Raw genomic sequence first — 20,108 nt, 5'->3', positions numbered from 1 at the left:
CAATGGCTGAGCATCTCCAGCCTTCCCTGTTGCAAATGCACCCTGAAACTCTATTTAGATGGGCACAAAATGGGACAAATTCCAGAGGGATGAGGTTTAGAGGACACCTCCACCTGTGCCTGCACTGATTTGCACAAGGATTGGTCTCAGCATCCCCTTTCTCCACGGGTTTTACTGGTTTCTTTTAACTGGTGTCTGGGTTTGTGTCACCCTGGTTCTGTTTAGGGGAGCAATGAGACCCCTTAACACAAACCTGTGGCTGCTGCCTTGGCTCCTGGTGCTTCAAGGTTTCTCACTTCATAGAATCCCAGAGGGGTTTGGGTTGAAGGGACCTGAAAGCTCCTCCAGCTCCAATCCAGCTCCAGGGATCCCTTCCACTGGAGCAGCTTGCTCCAAGCCCCTGTGTCCAACCTGGCCTTGAGCACTGCCAGGGATGGGGCAGCCACAGCTTCTCCATTCCAGCATCCCAACACCCTCATGAGGAAGAACTTCCCCATATCCCATTTAACTCTTCCCTCTTCCAGCTGGAAGCCCAAACTCCTCATCCCATCCCTGCACCCCTTGCCCCAAGCCCCTCTCCAGGTTTCCTGCAGCCCCTTTAGGCACTGGAGCTGCTCTAAGGTCTCCTCTTCTCTTCCCCAGGGTGCCCCAGCCCAGCTCTCAGCCTGGCTCCAGGTTTTCCTCTCCGTTTTGGGGGGACATTCATTGTTCAGGGATTTTTTCCCCTTAGTTTGAGGCGATTTGATCCAAACCTGCCTTTATCACAGCTGAGACCCAAGGAGAAGGGATTTAAACCCCCAGAGACCAACAAAAACCGAACCCAGGGATTTACGTTTTCCACCAAAAGTATTTTTTTCTTTTTTGTCATTTTTTTGTCTTTTTATATCAACTGATGTTAAAAAATACAGACTTGTTGTACAAGAATAGCACCGTGTGACTGTGTTTGTGTCCTCTTCTCCATTAACACTCCTGCTGGGGGGCACGGGGCAGAGGGACGGGAGGGGATGCATGGTACCTGGATTTGTGAGACCCCTTTAGCAGGGCAGGGCCCTCGAACGTGCCGGATTCCCACCTCCCCCCGACCTAAACGCGAGGTCTTGGGAAGAGAATAAATAAATAAGCCCATGGTTTCTTTCTGCTTTCAAGCCTGCCCGGCCGGCGCTGGAAAGAGGCGCTGGTTCCCGATGGGAATGCCGTGAGCCGAGGGGGGTCGTTGCAGCCATTCAGTGCAGAAGTCGTTTGGGGAAGAACTCGGGTCCTTGGGGTGAGTTTGGGATTCGGTCGTTTCTTCTTTAGGTGCACGGGGTTGGGCTGGAATTCCGAACGATAAAAACCAAACGAACCACGAGGCTCTCTTTACAGGAAGCAGACAGGGCCGATATCCACACCGAACTCCTGCTCCGCTCCACCAATGTCCATAGGTGCAATATCCACAATGGGCAGGCGCGAGGTCTTCTGCGACCGGTACTCGATCACTGTCTTGCCCCATTTGCCAGTGTGTTTCTGGGGGGGGGGAAACAAGAGTGGGATGAGATGCTCTTGAGCATCCTCAGGGATTGAGCCCCAACTCATCACCCGCATCCTTATCTCGCAGGTAGCCCTGGCCTTACCGTGCAGCCGTCCTCCAGGACGCTATACGTGAACCTGCTGTTGCCCTCGGCTCTGATCTCCACGTCGTTGGAGCCCTGGATGAGGATGGCTTTCTTCAGGTTGCCCGTCTCCTCGTCCATGTAGGCGATGCTGTTCTTGCAGTGGTACGTGACGTTCTGGGAGCCTTCGGTGGACAGGAGGCGCAGGAAGGTCATCTGGATGTTGGCGGTGTTGGGAGCCAGGTCTTCATCACCGTAGCTAAACTGGAGGGATGAGGTGAGACATTGAAGCCAATGGGTGTTGCAATAACCCTCATTCCAGCCACCTTTTGAGAGCACTTCCAGGCTTTACATTCCCAGATGGAGCTGAATGGACCCAACTCCACGCTTTCAATATAGTCCCCTAGAAGAGCCAGCCCCTCGTGTAACATCCATCAACACAAGTCCAAGGAAGGACATTCCAACCTTCCAATCAGACACTCAACACCTTTCCCTGCTCAACATCCATTCCCAGTCCCATTCCTGGTGTGCAACACCAGCCCAGTGGGACACTTACATGGAAACCACCATTGATGGTCTCTGCGAACCAGACGTGCTTCTTGTCTTTGGTCTTGCTGGTCCACCAGTTCTTCTTGGGGATGCTTCTGGGGTTGGGGTAGACACAGGTCTCACCTGTCTCCATGTTGCAGAAGACTTTGATGGCATCCAAGGTGCAGCCTTGGTTCGGGTCGATCCAGTAATCTCCTGCAGCGGGGAGGGCAAATGATGCATGAACAGGAGGTTTTGGAGGTCAGGGCAAAGAGCATCATGGACCTCACTGTCCCCTTGGGTGCAAGAGCTTGGGAAGAGGCACAGGAGGGGAGGAGGAGGGATGGAGGCTCCTACCGCTCTTCCACTCGGGATGGCAAAGCTTGATGTCCCGGCAGGTCCTGGCTGGGTTCTTCTTGGAGCCCTCGGGGCTGCGGATGCTCTCGATCTGGTTGTTGAGGGCCTTGAGCGTGGCGTCCACCTCGACGTCATGCTGCCGCAGGCTGCTGCCCGCCTCGTCCGCCCGCATGTACCGGATGGGGTCGGGGCCCTTCTCCGTCTGACCCAGCCCGGCGAAGGCTGACATGTCAATGCCGGTGCCCGGGGGGCCAGGAGGACCGGGGGGACCGGGGTTTCCAGGGGGACCCTGCAGGAGGAGGATGGTGCCATCGTGATGCTCTGCTCCTAGCCCCGTCCCTGCCGCCAGCACCACTTCCACTCACCGCAGGTCCTGGTTCGCCGCTTCGGCCACGGGGGCCGGGGGGACCGATGGGGCCGGGCATCCCATTGGAGCCGTCCTTGCCAGAGGGACCAACGGGGCCGGGGGGACCCTGAAAGAGAGCCAAAAATGGGGGGTCAAGAGGCAGGGAAGGGTCCATTGGGGAGTGAGGTGACCCGGGGTGGGTCTCGAGGATGCCGGTGCCTCCGTTCCCTCTCATCTCCCCAACCCATGGGCAGGACTCACCCTGGGGCCGGAGGGACCTGCAGGACCAGCAGCACCTTGGTCTCCAGAGGGACCCTGGGGAGAAGAGAGGGTGGTTATTAAAGCACCGAGGGATGCTCAGCCTGATGGAGCCGCATCCAGCTCCATGGCAAGATATGGGGGGTGCTGAGTGCTGGGGTCCCAAAACCATCACTTACGGGTGGTCCAGGAAGACCCTGCAGGCCGGTGAAGCCACGGTGGCCCTTCAGCCCCCTCTCTCCAGCCTCTCCTGTCTCCCCCTTGTCACCGCGAGGCCCTTGGGGACCCTGGAAGGGGAGAAAGAGACTTGGGTGTCAGGCTCAGGGTGCCCAGAGCACCCCAGGTTGCCGCGCATCGCTCACAGGGTGCCCCAATAGCATCACTCACCGGCATGCCTCGAGCACCAGCAGGGCCGGAGGGACCCATGGGACCTTGTGCGCCCTGCGGAGAGAAAAGAGGGGACTCGAGGGGTGCCCTTTGCCTTCCGGGGGGGGGCTGAACCGGCTCTGCTCCGAGCACCAGGACAGCAGCAACCGGCACCTCTCAGCTGAGCATCACCATCGAGTGACGATCCTTCCATGGGCAGATTATCCCGGTGCAGCCTCCCGGTGCTGTGTGCGGCGGAGCCGGGCTCTTGGAGCTCATGAGCCCTTGGGAAGATGCTCCAAGCCTCTACCAGCACTCAGGGCACCACGGAACCAGGCGCTAACAGCCCCGCTCTGGCTCTCCCAGTTACTCCAAGCAGGAGCTCATCACACCGGGGGGGGTCACTGCTGTGTGCTCGGTGTGGCCCCATCGCCCCTCGCCAGCACTCACCGTCTCGCCTCTGTCTCCCTGTTTGCCAGTGGGACCCACGGGGCCGGGAGCGCCGGGAGCGCCGGGAGCACCGGGAGCACCCACGGGGCCGGTCTCGCCGCGGTCACCCTGTGCCGGGACAAGGGCAGGGTCAGGGCTTGGGGGGGATGTGAGGGCACAAAGGGGGAGAGCACGGGGCTGTGCTCACCTTCACACCGGCCGCGCCGTCTCGGCCGGGGGGGCCATCGGAGCCGGGGTTGCCCTGCGGGAAGAGAGGGGATTAGGACCTGAGATGGAGCCGGACACGAGCAGCATCCCCCTCCAAAGCCAAAGCCACCGGTGCTGCTGGGAGCCCAGCTGTGGTGCTGGGAGCTCCGGGTGCAGGATCAGCCATGCCCTAACCCATTGGGGTCACGTCGGGATGATCCCGGCCCGGCCCGGCTGGAAGGAGAATCCCCAATGCCCTGCCCATTGGATGCTGCCCACCTCGCGGCCAGGTTCACCAGCAGGACCCGTCAGACCGGGGGGACCCACGGGGCCGGGGGGGCCGCGGTCACCGGCGGAGCCGGGAGCTCCTTGCTTTCCAGGTTCACCCTAAATGAAGGGAAAACGGGAGACAGAGCACATTGAATGGGAGATGCCAGCACTGAATGGGAGATCCCAGCAGATCCCCACACTCAGCGGTCATCACCCAGCCCCCGCGCCGCGGGATGGGATCCCTGCACTCAGTGGGTCCAGAGACCACCCCTGAGCTGCCCCTTGGGATCCAAGCACCCCCATCAAGGGTGCTGGGTGCCCCAATGCTGCTCAGGGGATGCTGCCCCCCCCCCTTGCTCACCGACGGCCCCGGCAGCCCGGGGAAGCCCCTCTCCCCTCGCTGTCCCGGGAGCCCGACGATGCCGCGTTGTCCTGCCAAGCCTTGGGGCCCGGGGGGGCCGTCGGGACCCTGTGGAGGCAAACGGGGGCTCAGCACCGGTGGGCGCGGGGCCAGCACCAGGGAGCTCCCAGCCCCAACGCACCGCGGGGCCGTCCTCGCCGGGCTCGCCCTTCTCCCCGGGGGGACCGGCGGGGCCCTGGAGCCCGGGGTCACCGGCGCGGCCGGGGGGCCCCGCGTCGCCGCGAGCACCCTTGGGTCCGTCCTTGCCAGCGGAGCCGGGGGGGCCGGGGGGGCCCGGGTTACCCTGCGGGGGGGAGAGAGGAGGTGAGCGCCGGGGGGGGCTTTGACAGCACCCGCGTGTGGCACCGCCTGGGGCTTCGAGAGAGACCCCGGCTGCTCCTGAGTGATCCCAACTGATCCCAGCTGCTTCTGAGTGATCCCAACTGATCCCAACTGATCCTGAGTGATCCCAACTGATCCCAGCTGATCCCAGCTGATCCCGGCTGCTCCTGAGTGATCCCAGCTGCTCCCAACTGATCCCTGAGTGATCCCAACTGATCCCGGCTGCTCCTGAGTGATCCCAACTGATCCTGAGTGATCCCAACTGATCCCGGCGGCTCCTGAGTGATCCCAAATGATCCCTGAGTGATCCCAACTGCTCCCGGCTGCTCCTGAGTGATCCCAACTGCTCCCAAGTAGTCCCAGCTGCTCCTGAGTGATCCCAAGTGATCCCAACTGCTCCAAACTGATCCCTGAGTGGTCCTGGCTGCTCCCAAGTGATCCCAACTGCTCCCAAGCAATCCCAACTGATCCCTGAATGATTCCAACTGCTCCCAAGTGATCCCAACTGATTCCTGAATGATCCCAACTGCTCCCAAGTGATCCCAGCTGCTCCCAAGTGATCCTGGCTGCTTCCTGAGTGATCCCAATTGCTCCCAAGTGATCCCAACCGATCCTGGCTGCTCCCAAGTGATCTCAACTGCTCCCAACTCACGTTCGGGCCGGGAGGTCCCACTCGACCGGCGGCACCCGGGAATCCGGTTGCTCCCTGCGGAAGCAGAGGATGGAGGTGGCTCAGAGGCTGCCCCCGCTGCCCCCAGTGCCCCCCCCTCAGCCCCCCCATACTCACCGGGGGGCCCTGAGCTCCGCGCGCTCCTTTGGGACCAGTGACACCCGTGGGGCCCTGGGGAGAGGAGGAAAAGGGGTTGGAGCATGGGGGGGATGCGGCATTCCTGCGGCACAGCACCAGCGTCCCGGGACTGGGCACCCCCCGGGGCCCATCCCTGCCTCGGGATGCTCCGGCTGCACCCACCTGCGGGCCCGGAGCGCCGGAGGGACCCTGGGGACCGGGAGCTCCAGCGTCTCCCTTCTGGCCGGGCTCTCCCTGCTCCCCTTTGGCTCCGGGTTGTCCATCGGCGCCCTGCGGGAAGCGGCGCCGTCAGCGGGAGGAGCCGCAGCTGCGCCCGCGCCCGGGACACGGGGCCGGATACTCACCGGGGGCCCGGCGAATCCAGCGGGACCGGGGGCACCGGGCTCCCCGCGCTCGCCCTGCGGGAAGAGACGGGAGTCAATGGGGGGACGGGAGCAGCGAGGCCGGTGCTGGACCCAAAGCGGGGGGGTTACTTACAGGGGCACCGCGGGCACCGGCAGCACCAGAGGGACCGGGGGGACCGGATTCTCCCTGGAAGGGAAAGGAAAGGATGGAGAGTTGGGGGGGGGGGCGGGGTGTGAATGGGATCACCCCCAATTGGGAGCAGCCAAGGGGCTGAGCAGGACCTCACCTTCTCGCCATTGGGGCCAGCGGGGCCGGGGGGACCGATGGGACCCGTGAGACCCTGTGGAGGAGACACACGTGAGGGTGAGGCCACAATGAGCATCCCTCGCCAGCCACTGTGCTCCTGTTATGTCCCCATCCTGCTGTGTCCCTGTCCTGCCGTGTCATGTCCCTATCCTTCCATGTCCCCATCCTTCCGTGTCCCCATCCCACCATGTCCCATTCCTCTGTGTCCCCCCCCGCTGTGTCCCCATTCCATCATGTCCCTGCTTCCATTGTGTCTATGCTCCTGCTGTGTCTTTGTTCCTGCAGTGTTCCCATTCCACCATGTCCCCATCCCGTTGTGTCCCCATCTCTCCATGTACCTGCTCACACTGTGTTTCTGTTCCCACCATGTTCCCATCCTGCCGTACCCCATCCTGCTGTGTCTCTATCCCACCATATCCTATTCCTTTGTGTCCCCATCCTGCTCTGTTCCCATTCGGCTGTGTCCCTGCTTCCACCATGTCCCCATCCCATCACATCCCCATCCCCCCATGTCTCCATCCCACTGTATCCCCATCCCGTTGTGTCCCCATATCTCCATGTACCTGCTCCCACTGTGTTCCTGACCCCACCATGTCCCCATCCCACCTTGTTTCTGTTCCCACCATGTCCCCATCCTGACGTACCCCATCCCGCTGTGTCTCTATCCCACCATATCCCATTCCTTTCTGTCCCCATCCTGCCCTGTTCCCATTCTGCTGTGCCCCTGCTTCCACCATGTCCCCATCCCACCATGTCTCCATCCCACCACATCCCCATCCCACCACATCCCCATCCCACCGTATCCCATCCCACCATGTCCCCATCCCACCGTGTCCCCATCCCGGTGTACCCCATCCCACGTACGCGTGCGCCGTCCTTCCCAGGAGCTCCCTCGGGTCCCTTCTCTCCAACATCTCCCTGCAGGGCCAAGACAGCGGTGCCATGAGCCCGGCTAAGACCTGGCACCGCTCGGGGCACCGCTGGCACCCATCACTCACCCGATCTCCCTTGGGACCGGCGATCCCGGCTGCTCCTCGCTCCCCGGGCATCCCCTGCAGCCCCGGGGGACCCTGGGCACCGTTGGGGCCGGCGGGGCCGGTTGCACCCTAACCCAGAGCAAAGGTGCAGTTATTGGGGTGCCAACACCCCCAGGCGCCCTGGGCAGAGTCACACCGAGCCCTGTGTCCACCCCTTGGCACCCACCTTGGGTCCGTCGGTGCCCGGTGTGCCAGGGAGCCCGCGGGGACCCTGCAGCCCTTGTGCACCGGGAGAGCCGCGTTCACCGGGGAAGCCACGTTCACCCTGGGGGGGGGGACGACAGCGTTAGGAGGGGGCCATGGGGCCATGGTGAGGGTCACAGCATCTGTATCCCAAGGGATGGTGGCAGAGCATCCACCCCGCGCTGCCCCGGTGGGACTGGGATGTACTGGGAGCAATGGGCTGCAGCCAATGCTGAGCCATCGGGGGGAGTTGCTGGCCCTGGATGGGGGTGTCCAGGCCCCCCCAAAGCCCCCCATGGGATGGGGACAAGCGCCCTGTCCCCCATCCATGGAGACAAGGGACACTTACTCTGGGACCGACGAGACCGGGGGCACCAGCTTCCCCAGGAACACCCTGTAGGGGGGGAAGAGAGTTGGGGTTCAGCCATGGGGGCTGCGGGGGGGGTCCTGAACCCCACTTTGCACCCTGGGGGTGCCCAAGAGGAGGGGCCTCACCTGATCTCCGGGTTTGCCGCTCTCTCCGGGGGGACCTGGTGGCCCGGGCAGCCCCTGGGATGGGGAGGAAGCAGTGTGAGCAGCAGAGGGACCCCAGCATCACCCGCGAGCATCACCCGAGCCCCCCCTGCCATGTGCTCACCTGGAAGCCGGAGGGACCAGGGGCTCCTTGCTCTCCCCTCTCTCCCGCAGGACCCTACGGGAGGACGATGCTGAAGGACCTTGGAGCTTTCCCCACCCCAAGGTTTTGGGGCCATGGGGACACCCCAGATCCCCATCACCACAGGGGCTCCCACATGCCAGCAGAGTGGGGGGGGCTCTTGCCCACAATGGGGGGGGCACAACCCCTCGACCCCCATTTCAAGCAGGGTTTGGGTCTGGTGGGACACTCACAGCAGGTCCTGGGGGGCCGGCGGCTCCAGTCTCACCGTCCTTGCCAGGAAGCCCCTATGGAGGAGACAACCCCTCACTGAGCTCTGGGTACGATGCTGCAGGCGCTACTGCACCCGTGCCTCAGTTTCCCCACTCGGACACTGCAGGTGCCTCAGGACAGCGATGCTGGAGCCCCCCAAAGGTGCGTTTTGGGGTGATGGGGAAGGGAAACCACTCACCCGCAGCCCCGGGGCGCCGGGGAGCCCTTTCTCACCGGCTTTTCCAGGCTCGCCCTAGGGATGGAGGAGGGAGGTGACGGTGATGGGCTCCAATGTCCCTGTCACCTCCCCAGTTTGGGGTCAATACTCACATTAGCACCTTTGGGACCAGGGAAACCCATCACACCGGGCTGGCCACGAGCACCCTGGGGGCCGGGGGGGCCGGGGCGTCCGTCCTCGCCGGGGGCACCCTGTGGGGATGGGGACATCAATGGGGACCACGCTGGACCCCGGTCCCCCTCCCCACACCGAGCCCTGCGCAGCAGCACTTACAGTGGGGCCGACTTTGCCTTGAGGACCAGCATCTCCTGGGCGGCCGGTGAGACCCTGAGATAGAGGGGAGCAATGGGGGGCTGTGGGGGGACGCCGGCACTAACCTCATGGCCTCAAAGAGCATCGTAACCCCAAACGAGCATCTTTGCCAACACCAAATGCGCCTTAACTCACCCCAAAAAGCATCTTAGTTAGCACCAGGAAAGCATCTTAACCCCAGGGCACATCTGAACCCCAAAGAGCATCTTCTGTACCCCCAAATGGCATCTTCACTAACCCCAAATGCATCTTGGATAACCCCAAAGAGCATTTTAATTAGCAAAGAGGATCTTGACTGACCCCAAAAAGCATCTTCAGTAACCCCAAAGAGTTTCTTCAGTAGCAATAAAGAGCAACTGAACCAACCCTAAAGAGTGTCTTAGTGCCACAGAACTTCTTGGCTAACCCCAGAAGCACCATAACCAAACCCAAAAGCACCTTATTGACCCCAAAAGCACCTTATGAGCCTCCAAAGCATCCTAACCAATCCCAAAAGCACCTTATGAACCCCAAATGCACCTTAAATGACCCTAAAAGCACCTTATGAACCCCAAAAGCACCATATGAACCCGAAATGCAGCTTAAATGGCCCTAAAAGCCCGTTATGAACCCAAAAACCACCTTATGAACTCCAAAACAACCTTATTGACCCCAAAGCACCTCATGAACCCCAAAAGCACCTTATGAACACCAAAGGCACCTGTTTGACCCCAAAAGCACCTTACCTACCCCAAAAGCACCTTAACTGACCCCAAAAGCACCTTATGAACCCCAAAGCACCTTAGGAACCCCAAAAGCACCTTATTGACCCCGAAAGCACCTCAAATGACCCTAAAAGCACCTTATGGACCCAAAAGCACCATATTGACCCCAAATGCACCTTATTGACCCCAAAACCAACTTATGAACCCCAAAGCACCTTAGGAACCCCAAAGGCACCTTATTGCCCCGAAAGCACCTCAAATGACCCTAAAAGCACCTTATGGACCCAAAAAGCACCATACGAACCCCAAATGCACCTTATGGATCCCCCAAAACACCTTATGAGCCCCAAAAGCACCTTAAATGACCCCAAAAGCATAGTATCTACCCCAAAAGCACCTTATCTACCCCAAAGCGCCTCCTGGCCGGCCCCATCAGGTCCCACCACCATCCCTGCACTGCTCTGCCTTGGCTGCCCCCAATCCGTGGCACTGCGCGGTGCAGGATGCGGCCCCGGCTCTTACCCTGGCTCCGGGCAGGCCGGGCTCTCCGGGGCGCCCGGGGTCACCGGTGGCTCCTTTGGGCCCCGCGAGGCCGGCGGGGCCGCGCTCGCCCGGAGCACCCTGTGCGGGGGGGACATGGATGGGTCTGGGGGCTCAGGGTGCGCCCCTGGTCCCCCCCGGACCCGTGTCCATGGCAGTACCTTGGGTCCAGCCAGCCCGTCCTGCCCCGGGAAGCCGCGGTTGCCGGGAGCGCCCTATGGAGGAAGAGGAGGAGGAGGAGGGAGGTCGGACGGAGGGGGTCTGGGGGGCAGCACCTGGCTGGGGGGCTCGGGGGGGGCGCACGCACCCTCTCTCCGGGTGGCCCCACGGGACCGGCAGCGCCGGGTTCACCGCGGGCTCCCCTCTTGCCTTCCTCACCCGCCGGCCCGGGGGCTCCCTGCGGTCCTGCGGGGCCCTGAGGAAGAGGAGAAGGGGTCACAAGGAGCCGGTTGATGGGAGGGGGGGGAGCTGCAATTCCCGATGCATCCCAGATGCCGGCGCCATGGGTCCCGCTGGCGCCAGGGCTCGGTGGCCACCTCGGCGGGAACCGGCCCCGTGCATTGAGGCTGGTTAATGAAGCGAGGGGGGAATGTCCCCGCCGGGGGGGACACGAACACAGCGGCTTTTGTTCCGTACGGGAAGGGGGACGCTGCCCCTCGAGGGGCCTCCGCAGGGGAAGAGCTTCGGGAGATGCCGGTGAGACATTCCAGAGCCGGCCGGGGGGGATGGATGAGGTGTCCCCATCCCGGACTCACCGTCTCGCCCTTGGGTCCCTGCTCGCCTTTGAAGCCTGCGATGCCGGGTTCACCCTGCGGAGGCAGAGGTGATGAAGCCGCAGCGTCCCCAAGGCTGTCCCCATCCCACACCCAGCTCCAGGCCTTGGCCCTGTGTCCATCTTGATGCCTCGCCCCATACCCACCCTGTCACCGTCTTTGTCCCCAAGCCGGCCTCATCCTCACCCTCACTCCCATCTGCACCCCTGCCCCCAGCTCTGTTCCCAGCCCATCTCTGTTCCCATCCCCTCTCCTGATCCAGCTTTGTTCCCTTCTCCCATTCCTGCTCCCATCCCTATCCCTCTCCCCACCCCATCCCTGTTCCCACCCCACCCATGTCCCCATCCCTGTCTTCAGCCCCTTTCTTGTCCCCATCCTCATCCCCATCCCTCCTCGTCCCCATCCCTATCCCCAGCCTCTCTCCTGTCACCAACTCCTGTCCTCATTCCTGACCCCAACCTGAACTGTCTTTGTCCCCATGCCTGTTCCCGTTGTCATCCTTGTCTCCATCCCTTTCTTCATCCTCACCTCCATCCCAGTCCCCCTACCTGTCTGTGGACCCAACCCTGTAACCACCTCCGTCCGCATCCTGTCTCCCTCTCTACCCTCATCCCCATCCCATCCATCTCCCTATCCCATCCATGTCCCCATCCCCACCCCATCCCCATTTCCATCCCATCCCATCTCCATCCCCATTTCCATCCCTGTCCCCATCTCATTTCTCTCCTCACCCCATCCCATCTCCATCCTAATCCCATCCTTTCCCCACCCCACCCCTGTCCCCATCCTGCTCCCATCCCCATCCCATCTCCATTCCTTCTCCATCTCCATCCCACCCAAATCCCATCCCCATCCCCGGTGTCCCCTTTGGGCACCAGGACAAGGTGACTTGGGGGTGACCCACAGAGAGGGGGGGGCGTGGCCTGTGTAAGAGTGGGCGGGGTCAGATGGAAGTGGGCGGGGTTTGATGTTAGTGAGCGGGGCCAGAGCCTCCGTCCCCTCACGGGGGGTCTCGGGGGGTCTCGGGGGGTGTCTCACCGTCTGTCCCTTGGGTCCCAGCGGGCCGGTGGCGCCCTGGGGTCCGGGTGGGCCGCGGGGGCCGGGGAAGCCTGGAGCACCCGCGATGCCGGGAGCACCCTGAGGGCAGCAGGACACGGTCACCGGGGGACACGGCAAGGACTGCATCTCCCAAACATCACCGCACCCTTCCTCATCCCCGTGTCTCCACACCCCCAGCATCCTCCAGCACCCCCCAGCATCCCACATCCCCCAGCATCCCACATCCCTCAGCATCCCATATCCCCCAACATCCCACATCCCCCAACATCCTGCATCCCCAGCATCCCTCATCCCCCAGCATCCCATATCCCCCAGCATCCCACATCCCCCAGCATCCCATATCCCCCAGCATCCCATATCCCCCAGCATCCCACATCCCCCAACATCCTGCATCCCCAGCATCCCGCATCCCCCAGCATCCCATATCCCCCAGCATCCCACATCCCCCAGCATCCCACATCCCCCAGCATCTCCCAGTACCAGCATCCCACATTCCCCAGCATCTCCCAGTACCTCCCAATATCCCACATCCCCCAGTATCTCCAAGCATCCCCAGTACCATCAAGTATCTCCCAGCAAATGATATCCCACAGTATCTCCCAGCATCCATCGTCCCCCAGCATCCCACATTCCCCAGCATTTTCCGGTATCTCCCAATATCCCACATCCCCCAGTATCTCCCAGCATCCCCAGTATCACCCAGTACCTCCCAGTATCTCCAAGCATCCCTCATCCCCCCAGCATCACACAGCTCCCATTACCTACCTGTATTTCCCAGCATCCCATATTCCCCAGCATCCCACATCCCCCAGTATCTCCCAGCATCTCCCAGTATCCCATGTTCCCCAGCATCCCATGTCCCCAGTATGTCCCAGCATCTCCCAACATCCCAAATCCCCAGTATCTCCCAGCACTCCCCTTCACCCCCCAGTATCTTAGTATCCCCGAGCAACGAGCATCCTCCCACCCCCAGCATCCTGCCACATCCCCATATTCCCTATGACCCCCAGCATCTCCAATTCCAGCTCAGCCCCCCCAGACCCTCCTATCCCCATCCCGGTCCCATTCCCACTCACCGCAGAGCCCTTCGCGCCGGGAATGCCGTCAGTCCCGGGGTTCCCCTAAGAGAAGACACCCCTGAGGTTCTATCCCTGTGCCCCAGTTTCCCCACTCAGGATCACCCCATGGAGGGGACACACAGGGACAAGGGGAGGTGACACTCACAGGGGCACCGGAGGGGCCGGGAGAGCCGGGGGTACCGGATTCACCGCGGGGGCCCTGGGCACCCTCAGGCCCTCGTGCTCCGGTGGGACCAGCTTCACCCTGCAGGGAGCACGGATGCGGTGAAGGGGATGTGGCAGCCAGCGCCGTGCCTCAGTTTCCCCATTGGAAGCAGCCCCTTCGCCCTTACCTTGGAGCCGGGGGCGCCGGGGAAGCCGGGGGCTCCGGCTGGACCCACAGGTCCCTGTTGGTGGGGAGAGAAGAGCGTGAGGGTCTGCACAGGCTTTGGGGGGACCCCAGCGCCCCCCATGGGGTAACACAGGGTCCGCAGCACTATGGCAAGGGCTGAAGCATCCTGATACTCACCGGGGGTCCCGCCGGGCCGGGGAGGCCGTCATTGCCACGAGCACCCTGGGGGGACACGGTGATGGGTGTCATGGGGGGAGATGGGGTCCCCATCACCGGGTGTCACCGGGCACTGTCACACTCACCGCAGCGCCAGAGGGGCCGGGTCGTCCTCTCTCTCCAGGCAGCCCACGGGGACCCTGGGGGGGGACACGGGACCGGTTGGGGCAAGAAGAAGCTTCCACCCGTGCCTCAGTTTCCCCTTTTGCCACCCCAAAGACTCACCATGGGGCCGGGGGAGCCGTTCTCGCCAGGGGAGCCGGATTCACCCTGCAGGGAAGGGCGGAGAGGGTGAGTCCCACCAGGCCTGACGCCATGGGGATGGTCACACACCAGCCCCAACACCATGGAGATGGTCACACACCAGCACTGATGTCATGGGGATGGTCACCCACCAATACTGACACCATGGGGATGGTCACCCACCAGCCCAGACTCCATGGGGATGGTCACACACCAGCCATGATGCAATGGGAATGGTCACCCACCAGCCCCGATGCCATGGGGATGGTCACACACCAGGCCTGACACCATGAGGATGGCTACCCACCAAACCTGATGTCATGGAGATGGTCACCCATCAGACCCAGCACCAAGGAGATGGTCACCCACCAACCCTAATGCCGTGGGGATGGTCACCCACCAGCCCAGATGCCATGGGGGTGGTCACACACCAGCCCAAATGCCATAGGGGTGGTCACCAACCAGTCCAGATGCCATGAGGATGGTCACACACCAGTACTAATGCGATGGGGATGGTCACCCACCAGCCCTGATGCCATGGGAATGGTTACCCACCAACCCTGATGCCATGGGGATGGTCACCCACCAGCCCTGATGCCATGGGGATGGTCACACACCAGGCCTGGCACCATGAGGATGGTTACTCAACAACCCTAATGACATGGGGATGGTCACCCAACAGCAACTGACACCATGAGGATGGCTACCCACCAAACCTGATGTCATGGGGATGGGCACCCACCAGCCCCAGCACCATGGAGATGGTCACCCACCAGCCCTGATGCCATGGGGATGGTCACCCACCAGCCCTGATGCAGTGGGAATGGTCACCCCCCAGCCCTAATGCCATGGAGGTGGTCACCGACAAGTCCTGGTGCCATGGTGATGGTCACCTACCAGCCCTGATGCCATGGGGATGGTCACCCACCAGCCCCAATGCCATGGAGATGGTCACACACCAGCCCTGATGCCATGGGAATGGTCACACATCAGCCCTAATGCCATGGAGGTGGTTACCGACCAGCCCTGATGCCATGAGGATGGTCACTCACAAGCCCAAATGCCATAGGGATGGTCACCCACCATGCCTGACACCATGGGGATGGTCACACACCATCCTTGGTGCCATTGCAATGGTCACCCATCAGCCCCAATGCCACCGTGATGGTCACCCACGACTTACCTTAGCTCCAGGAGCTCCTGCCTCTCCTTTGGCACCGTCCAAGCCGGGGTACCCCTGTGGACAGAGAGATGGGGGACACGGGATGGGGGGCTGACTCTCTGCGCCACCAAGTGATGGGGACCCAAGGGGGGGGGCACGCACACACTCACCCGGTGTCCTTTCACTCCGGGCAGCCCAGGGGTCCCGGGGAAGCCTCGAGCACCCTGCGGGCGAGCATGGAGAACGTGGATCAGGGGCACGGGGGGGGACACGGGGGTCTCCATCCCGGGGGAGGGGAAGGGGGGCCCGGTTCTGCCTTACCTGGGGGCCGGGGGGGCCGCGCTCTCCGGACTTGCCGGGTTTGCCGGTCTCACCCTGCGGGGACACGAGATTGGGGGGGGATCAGGGCACTTCGGGGCCACCGCCGCAAGGAGCTGCCCGTTCCCAGCCCGCACAGCACTCACATCATCGCCGGGCTTCCCGGGGGGTCCCGGGGGTCCGCGGGGACCCATCGGACCCTAAAGGGGACAAAGAGGCAGCGGGTGAATGGGAGCTGATGGCGGGCACCGCGGCCCCAAGCCGGGACGATGCGGGGGACACTCACAGCAGCGCCGGGCTCGCCGGGCTCGCCGGGGTTGCCTTGGAAGCCTTGGGGACCCTGGAAGAGACACGGGGGCATCAGTGGGGTGGGGGGTGCCTACCAGAGACCCCCGATATGGGGGGGGGTGTTGTTACTTACAGGAGCACCGGAAGGGCCGGGGGGGCCACGGGGTCCCATGGGGCCCTATGGGGAGAGACACCAGAGTGGGCATCACCTGCAGGGGGTGCCCCATAATGGGGGGGACTCCCATGATGAGCTGCATCCCCCTTGGAATGCATGGGGGGTCCCTGCACTGCGGTGGGGGGGGGTCCCGTTACCATGGGCCCCTGCATGACGCCCATCTGTGCGCCTCCAGCCTTCTCATCAAAGCCTCCGGCCATCTGAGCCGCGAAGTTCTGCAGGGAAGGGGGGGATCTGAGCGCACTGAACTCCCAAAACTCCCTCATTTCACCCCAAAACCCCTCTGATACTCACCCCACCGAGGCCGGGGGGACCGGGAGGGCCGGGGGGACCGGGGGGGCCGGGATTCCCAGGGGTGCCGGGTTCTCCATCCCTGCCCCGGGGACCGGGAGCACCCTAAAGTGGGAGGAATGAGAGGAGGTGATCCATGCGGTGAGCGTGGCAGGTCTCTGCGGCACCCATCGGTGTTGGGGGGGTTTGCTCTCACCTTCTCCCCCTTCTCGCCACGGTCCCCTCGCTGTCCCTGCTCACCTGCAGGGCCCTGTGGGAGAGAGGGGGGTCAGCTCTGCCCCCCACCCCATATCCCACCATTCATAACCCACCCCCATATCCCACCCTCCCTATCCCCCCCATTTCCCCCCCATATCCCACCCCCTTCCCACAAATACTCCAGCAATGCACCCAGTGAAACCTGTTCCCACCTGCGGTCCCGGAGGCCCTCGGGGTCCTACAACCTGTGATGGGGGGGGGGGGGGCATACAAGAGTGGGGTGAGATAGGTGCAGGGGGGGCCCCCTCCATCCACCCCCCAACAGCAGGGACCCTGTTTTGGGGTGTCCCCCCCCAGTGCGCACCCAACACTTACATCTTTAATGTCACCGGGTTCACCCTTCTGCCCCTGTAAGGCAAAGCATGGGGTGAGCCAAGGAACCCCCCAAATGTCCCCCCCCCAGTGGTACCCCCCCAGACGTGACAACCCCGGAGCCACTCGCCCCATGCTCAAGGCTCCTGCTTTGAACCCCCCACCCCATTTTGGGGGAAAATCACAGGATATTGGTACCAGGAGGGGGGGGACCCCAACCTCACCTTGGGGCCAGGTTGCCCTGTTGGGAAGCAAAGAAATAAAGAGGAATTAGAGGGGGAATGGGCTGGGGGGGAGACACAAAAGGCACAACCCGAGGGGGGGGGTGATGCTCCTGGGGGGCTGTGGGGCAAAACCGGGGGGCACAGGAGCAGAGGGGCTCCCCCGAAGCGGGGCAGTGGGGAAGGCGGGGGCAAAGCAGGGGTCAGCATGCGGGGGGGGGGCTGCACGGTTTGGGGGGGCTCAACCCTTCAACCCCCCGGGGGGGGCAGGGAAGGGTTAAAAAAGGCAACTTGGGGAGTTTGGGGGGTTGGGAATGGGGTCCCGGGGCTTTTCCATCGTTCCAGGTGGATTATCCCAGCGCGGGGGATGGAAAGGTCCCTTTTGGCATGGAATGTCCGGGGAGATGGGGGGGTCCACGGCTGCGGCGTCCCCCCATCATCACCCCCTGCGCCCCAAACCCATCTACTTCCAACGGGTTCAAATCCATTCGAAAGCAGATGAACCGCCCCAAATCCATATAAACCACCCCAACTCCATACAAACCGTTCCAAAGCCATCAAAACCACCCCAAAATCACACACAGCGCACCCCAAAAATCGCATAAAACACCCCAAAACCACCCAAACCCCTCCAGGCTTTGCCAAGTTGCCTTTCGCGGGGCTCCGCATGGATGTTCCCGGCGGCCATCCATGGCCGGTAATTTATTTATCAAGGAAAAGAGGGAATAAATAAATTACAACCGCTGGGCTGCTCAGCGGGACATATGGGGCAGCACTCTCCGAAGGGGATTTCGGGGCTGGGGCAGTCCCGCAGCTCCTCGCAGATGATGTCGTCGCAGAGGACGGTCCCCGTGTCGCACACGCAGATACGGCACGGCTCCGGCTTCCACACGTCCTTATCGCTATAGCTCTGCCCGTCCTGCAGGCAGCTGCCTGCTTCGGCTGCGGGGACAAGGTGGGGGGCTGCGGGCTACACCGTGCGGGCATCACCCCCGCGGGGGTCGGGGAGGGTGGCAATGGGACCGCAGGCACCCCGTGCTGGAGGTGGTGGCGCTGCTATGGGGGGGATCCCCAGCACCCCGTAGTATGGGGGGAAAGAGCATCTTGGAGCGGCTCAGCAAGGGGGTTCCGGCCTGAAGCGGGGGGTCCCCGTGTCCTGGGGGCATCAGCGCATCCCCACAGCCCCTGCACCTCCAGTGGGCCACAAGCAGCAGCTCCATTGGCTCCATGGGGCTGGTGGCCCCAAACTGCACCCCAGGGTCCATAGGATGTGTCCCAGGGTCCCCAGCAGTGCCCAGATGTCCCCAGGCTGCGCCCCAATGTCCCCAGGAGGTGCCCCACGCTGCACCCCAGCATCTCCAGAGGTGCCCTCAGGGACTCAGGGACCTTGGGATGTGCTGCAGTGGCCCTAGAAGGAGTCCCCAGGATGTGCTCCAGGATCTCCGCGAGATTCCCGGCGTCCCCAGGGACTGCAGCTCGGTCCCCAGCGTCCCCACACTGGTCCCCAGGATGCATCTCAGTAGCCCCAGGCCATGCCCCAGGGCTGGACCTCAGTGTCCCCAACTGGACCCCATTGTCTCAGCCTGGACCCTGCTGTCCCCAGGCTGCACTGCGCTATCCCATCTGTACCCCATGGTCCTAATGCTGTACCCCCAGTCCCAGCCTGTCCCCCACTGCTCCTCTCCATCCCTGGCTGTCCCTCCCCACTTCCCTTAAACTTTCCCTGCACATCCCACACCCCTCTATAGCCCCAATGTCCCCACGCTGTCCCCAATGTCCCCATACTGTCCCCCACTCTCCTTGCGCTGTCCCCTAGTATCCCACACTGTCCTTCCCTGTCCCACTCTGTCCCCAATGTCTCCTCACTATCCCAGTCTGTTCCCTTCCAACTACCCTGAAACTTTCCCCATCCATCCCACACTGTCCCCCCTGTCCCACAGTCCCCTCTATCCCACGCTGTCCCCCACTGTCCCCGCACTGCCCCTCACTTTCCTTGCGTGTTCCCCCATTCCAATCTGTCCCCTCCCACTACCCTGAAACCTTCCCTGTCCATCCCACGCTGTCTCCCCGCTATTCCTCACTGTCCCCCTTCTATCCCACACTGTCCCCCAGTGTCCCCAGGCTATTTCCCACTTCCCTTGTGTGTCCCCCCCATCCCAGTCTGTCCCTTTCCAACTGCCCTGAAACTTTCCCCCTCCATCCCACACTGTCCCCCTCCATCCCACACTGTCCCCCTCCATCCCACACTGTCCCCATCCATCCCACACTGTCCCCCTCTATCCCACACTGTCCCCCTCTATCCCACACTGTCCCCCTCCATCCCACACTGTCCCCCTCTATCCCACACTGTCCCCCTCCATCCCACACTGTCCCCCTCCATCCCACACTGTCCCCCTCTATCCCACACTGTCCCCATCCATCCCACACTGTTTCCCCCGTGTCCCCGCCGCCCCCGGCTCCCCCATTCCCCATCCCCATCCCGAAGCTCCCCTCGGGGGGGGTTAGGACGGGGGGGGGGGGGGGGGGGCGGATCGGTCGCTACTCACGGAGGTCTCGGTCCTGCGCGGCGACAACGGCGAGGAGGAGGATGGCGAGGGCGGCGGCGAGGCGGAGCGGGCGGCGGCCGGGCATGGCGAGGCGGCGGCGCCCCTCACCGTGCGTCGGGCCGAGCAGTGCCCGCACCGCCCCGCCGCCGCGTATATGTCCCAGCGCGGCCCCCCGGGCCCGTGTAACCCGAGCCGGGCCCGGCCCCCCCGGCCCTCCTCCGGGACGGCACCGGCGGCCAGGGAGGGAGGGAGGGAGGGAGCGGGGAGGGAGGGACGGGAGGGGGGGACGGGGATGGGTCTCCCCCAAAAGCACAGAGCCCGGCCCGGCCCCGGCCCCGGGAGTTGCGGGGGTCGGGGTGCGATG

The 20,108-nt window shown here is 63.0% G+C and overlaps 1 protein-coding gene across 1 annotated transcript; it reads right to left on the bottom strand.

Moving 5' to 3' along the window:
* Positions 1-1,356: 1,356 nt before the first annotated feature.
* COL2A1 (collagen type II alpha 1 chain) lies at positions 1,357-19,829 on the bottom strand (the record flags this gene model as incomplete). Its single annotated transcript, XM_080635421.1, has 54 exons — positions 1,357-1,503; positions 1,611-1,853; positions 2,146-2,333; positions 2,475-2,763; positions 2,840-2,947; positions 3,082-3,135; positions 3,258-3,365; positions 3,466-3,519; positions 3,895-4,002; positions 4,082-4,135; positions 4,360-4,467; positions 4,712-4,819; positions 4,893-5,054; positions 5,745-5,798; positions 5,880-5,933; positions 6,063-6,170; positions 6,245-6,298; positions 6,378-6,431; positions 6,532-6,585; positions 7,416-7,469; positions 7,550-7,657; positions 7,755-7,853; positions 8,121-8,165; positions 8,267-8,320; positions 8,409-8,462; positions 8,660-8,713; positions 8,878-8,931; positions 9,009-9,107; positions 9,190-9,243; positions 10,455-10,553; positions 10,634-10,687; positions 10,780-10,887; positions 11,228-11,281; positions 12,284-12,382; positions 13,381-13,425; positions 13,529-13,627; positions 13,716-13,769; positions 13,892-13,936; positions 14,017-14,070; positions 14,156-14,200; positions 15,357-15,410; positions 15,506-15,559; positions 15,657-15,710; positions 15,800-15,853; positions 15,940-15,993; positions 16,075-16,119; positions 16,254-16,331; positions 16,411-16,512; positions 16,604-16,657; positions 16,818-16,850; positions 16,981-17,013; positions 17,202-17,218; positions 17,937-18,140; positions 19,745-19,829. The coding sequence occupies 54 exons, from the start codon at positions 19,827-19,829 to the stop codon at positions 1,357-1,359; spliced, it is 4,461 nt and encodes a 1,486-aa protein (XP_080491547.1).
* Between the last annotated feature and the right edge of the window lie 279 nt (positions 19,830-20,108).

This window comes from Psittacula echo (assembly GCF_963264785.1).
Source record: "Psittacula echo genome assembly, chromosome: 27".
Lineage (NCBI taxonomy): Eukaryota > Metazoa > Chordata > Aves > Psittaciformes > Psittacidae > Psittacula > Psittacula echo.
This window is presented reverse-complemented; position numbering and strand designations above follow the sequence as displayed.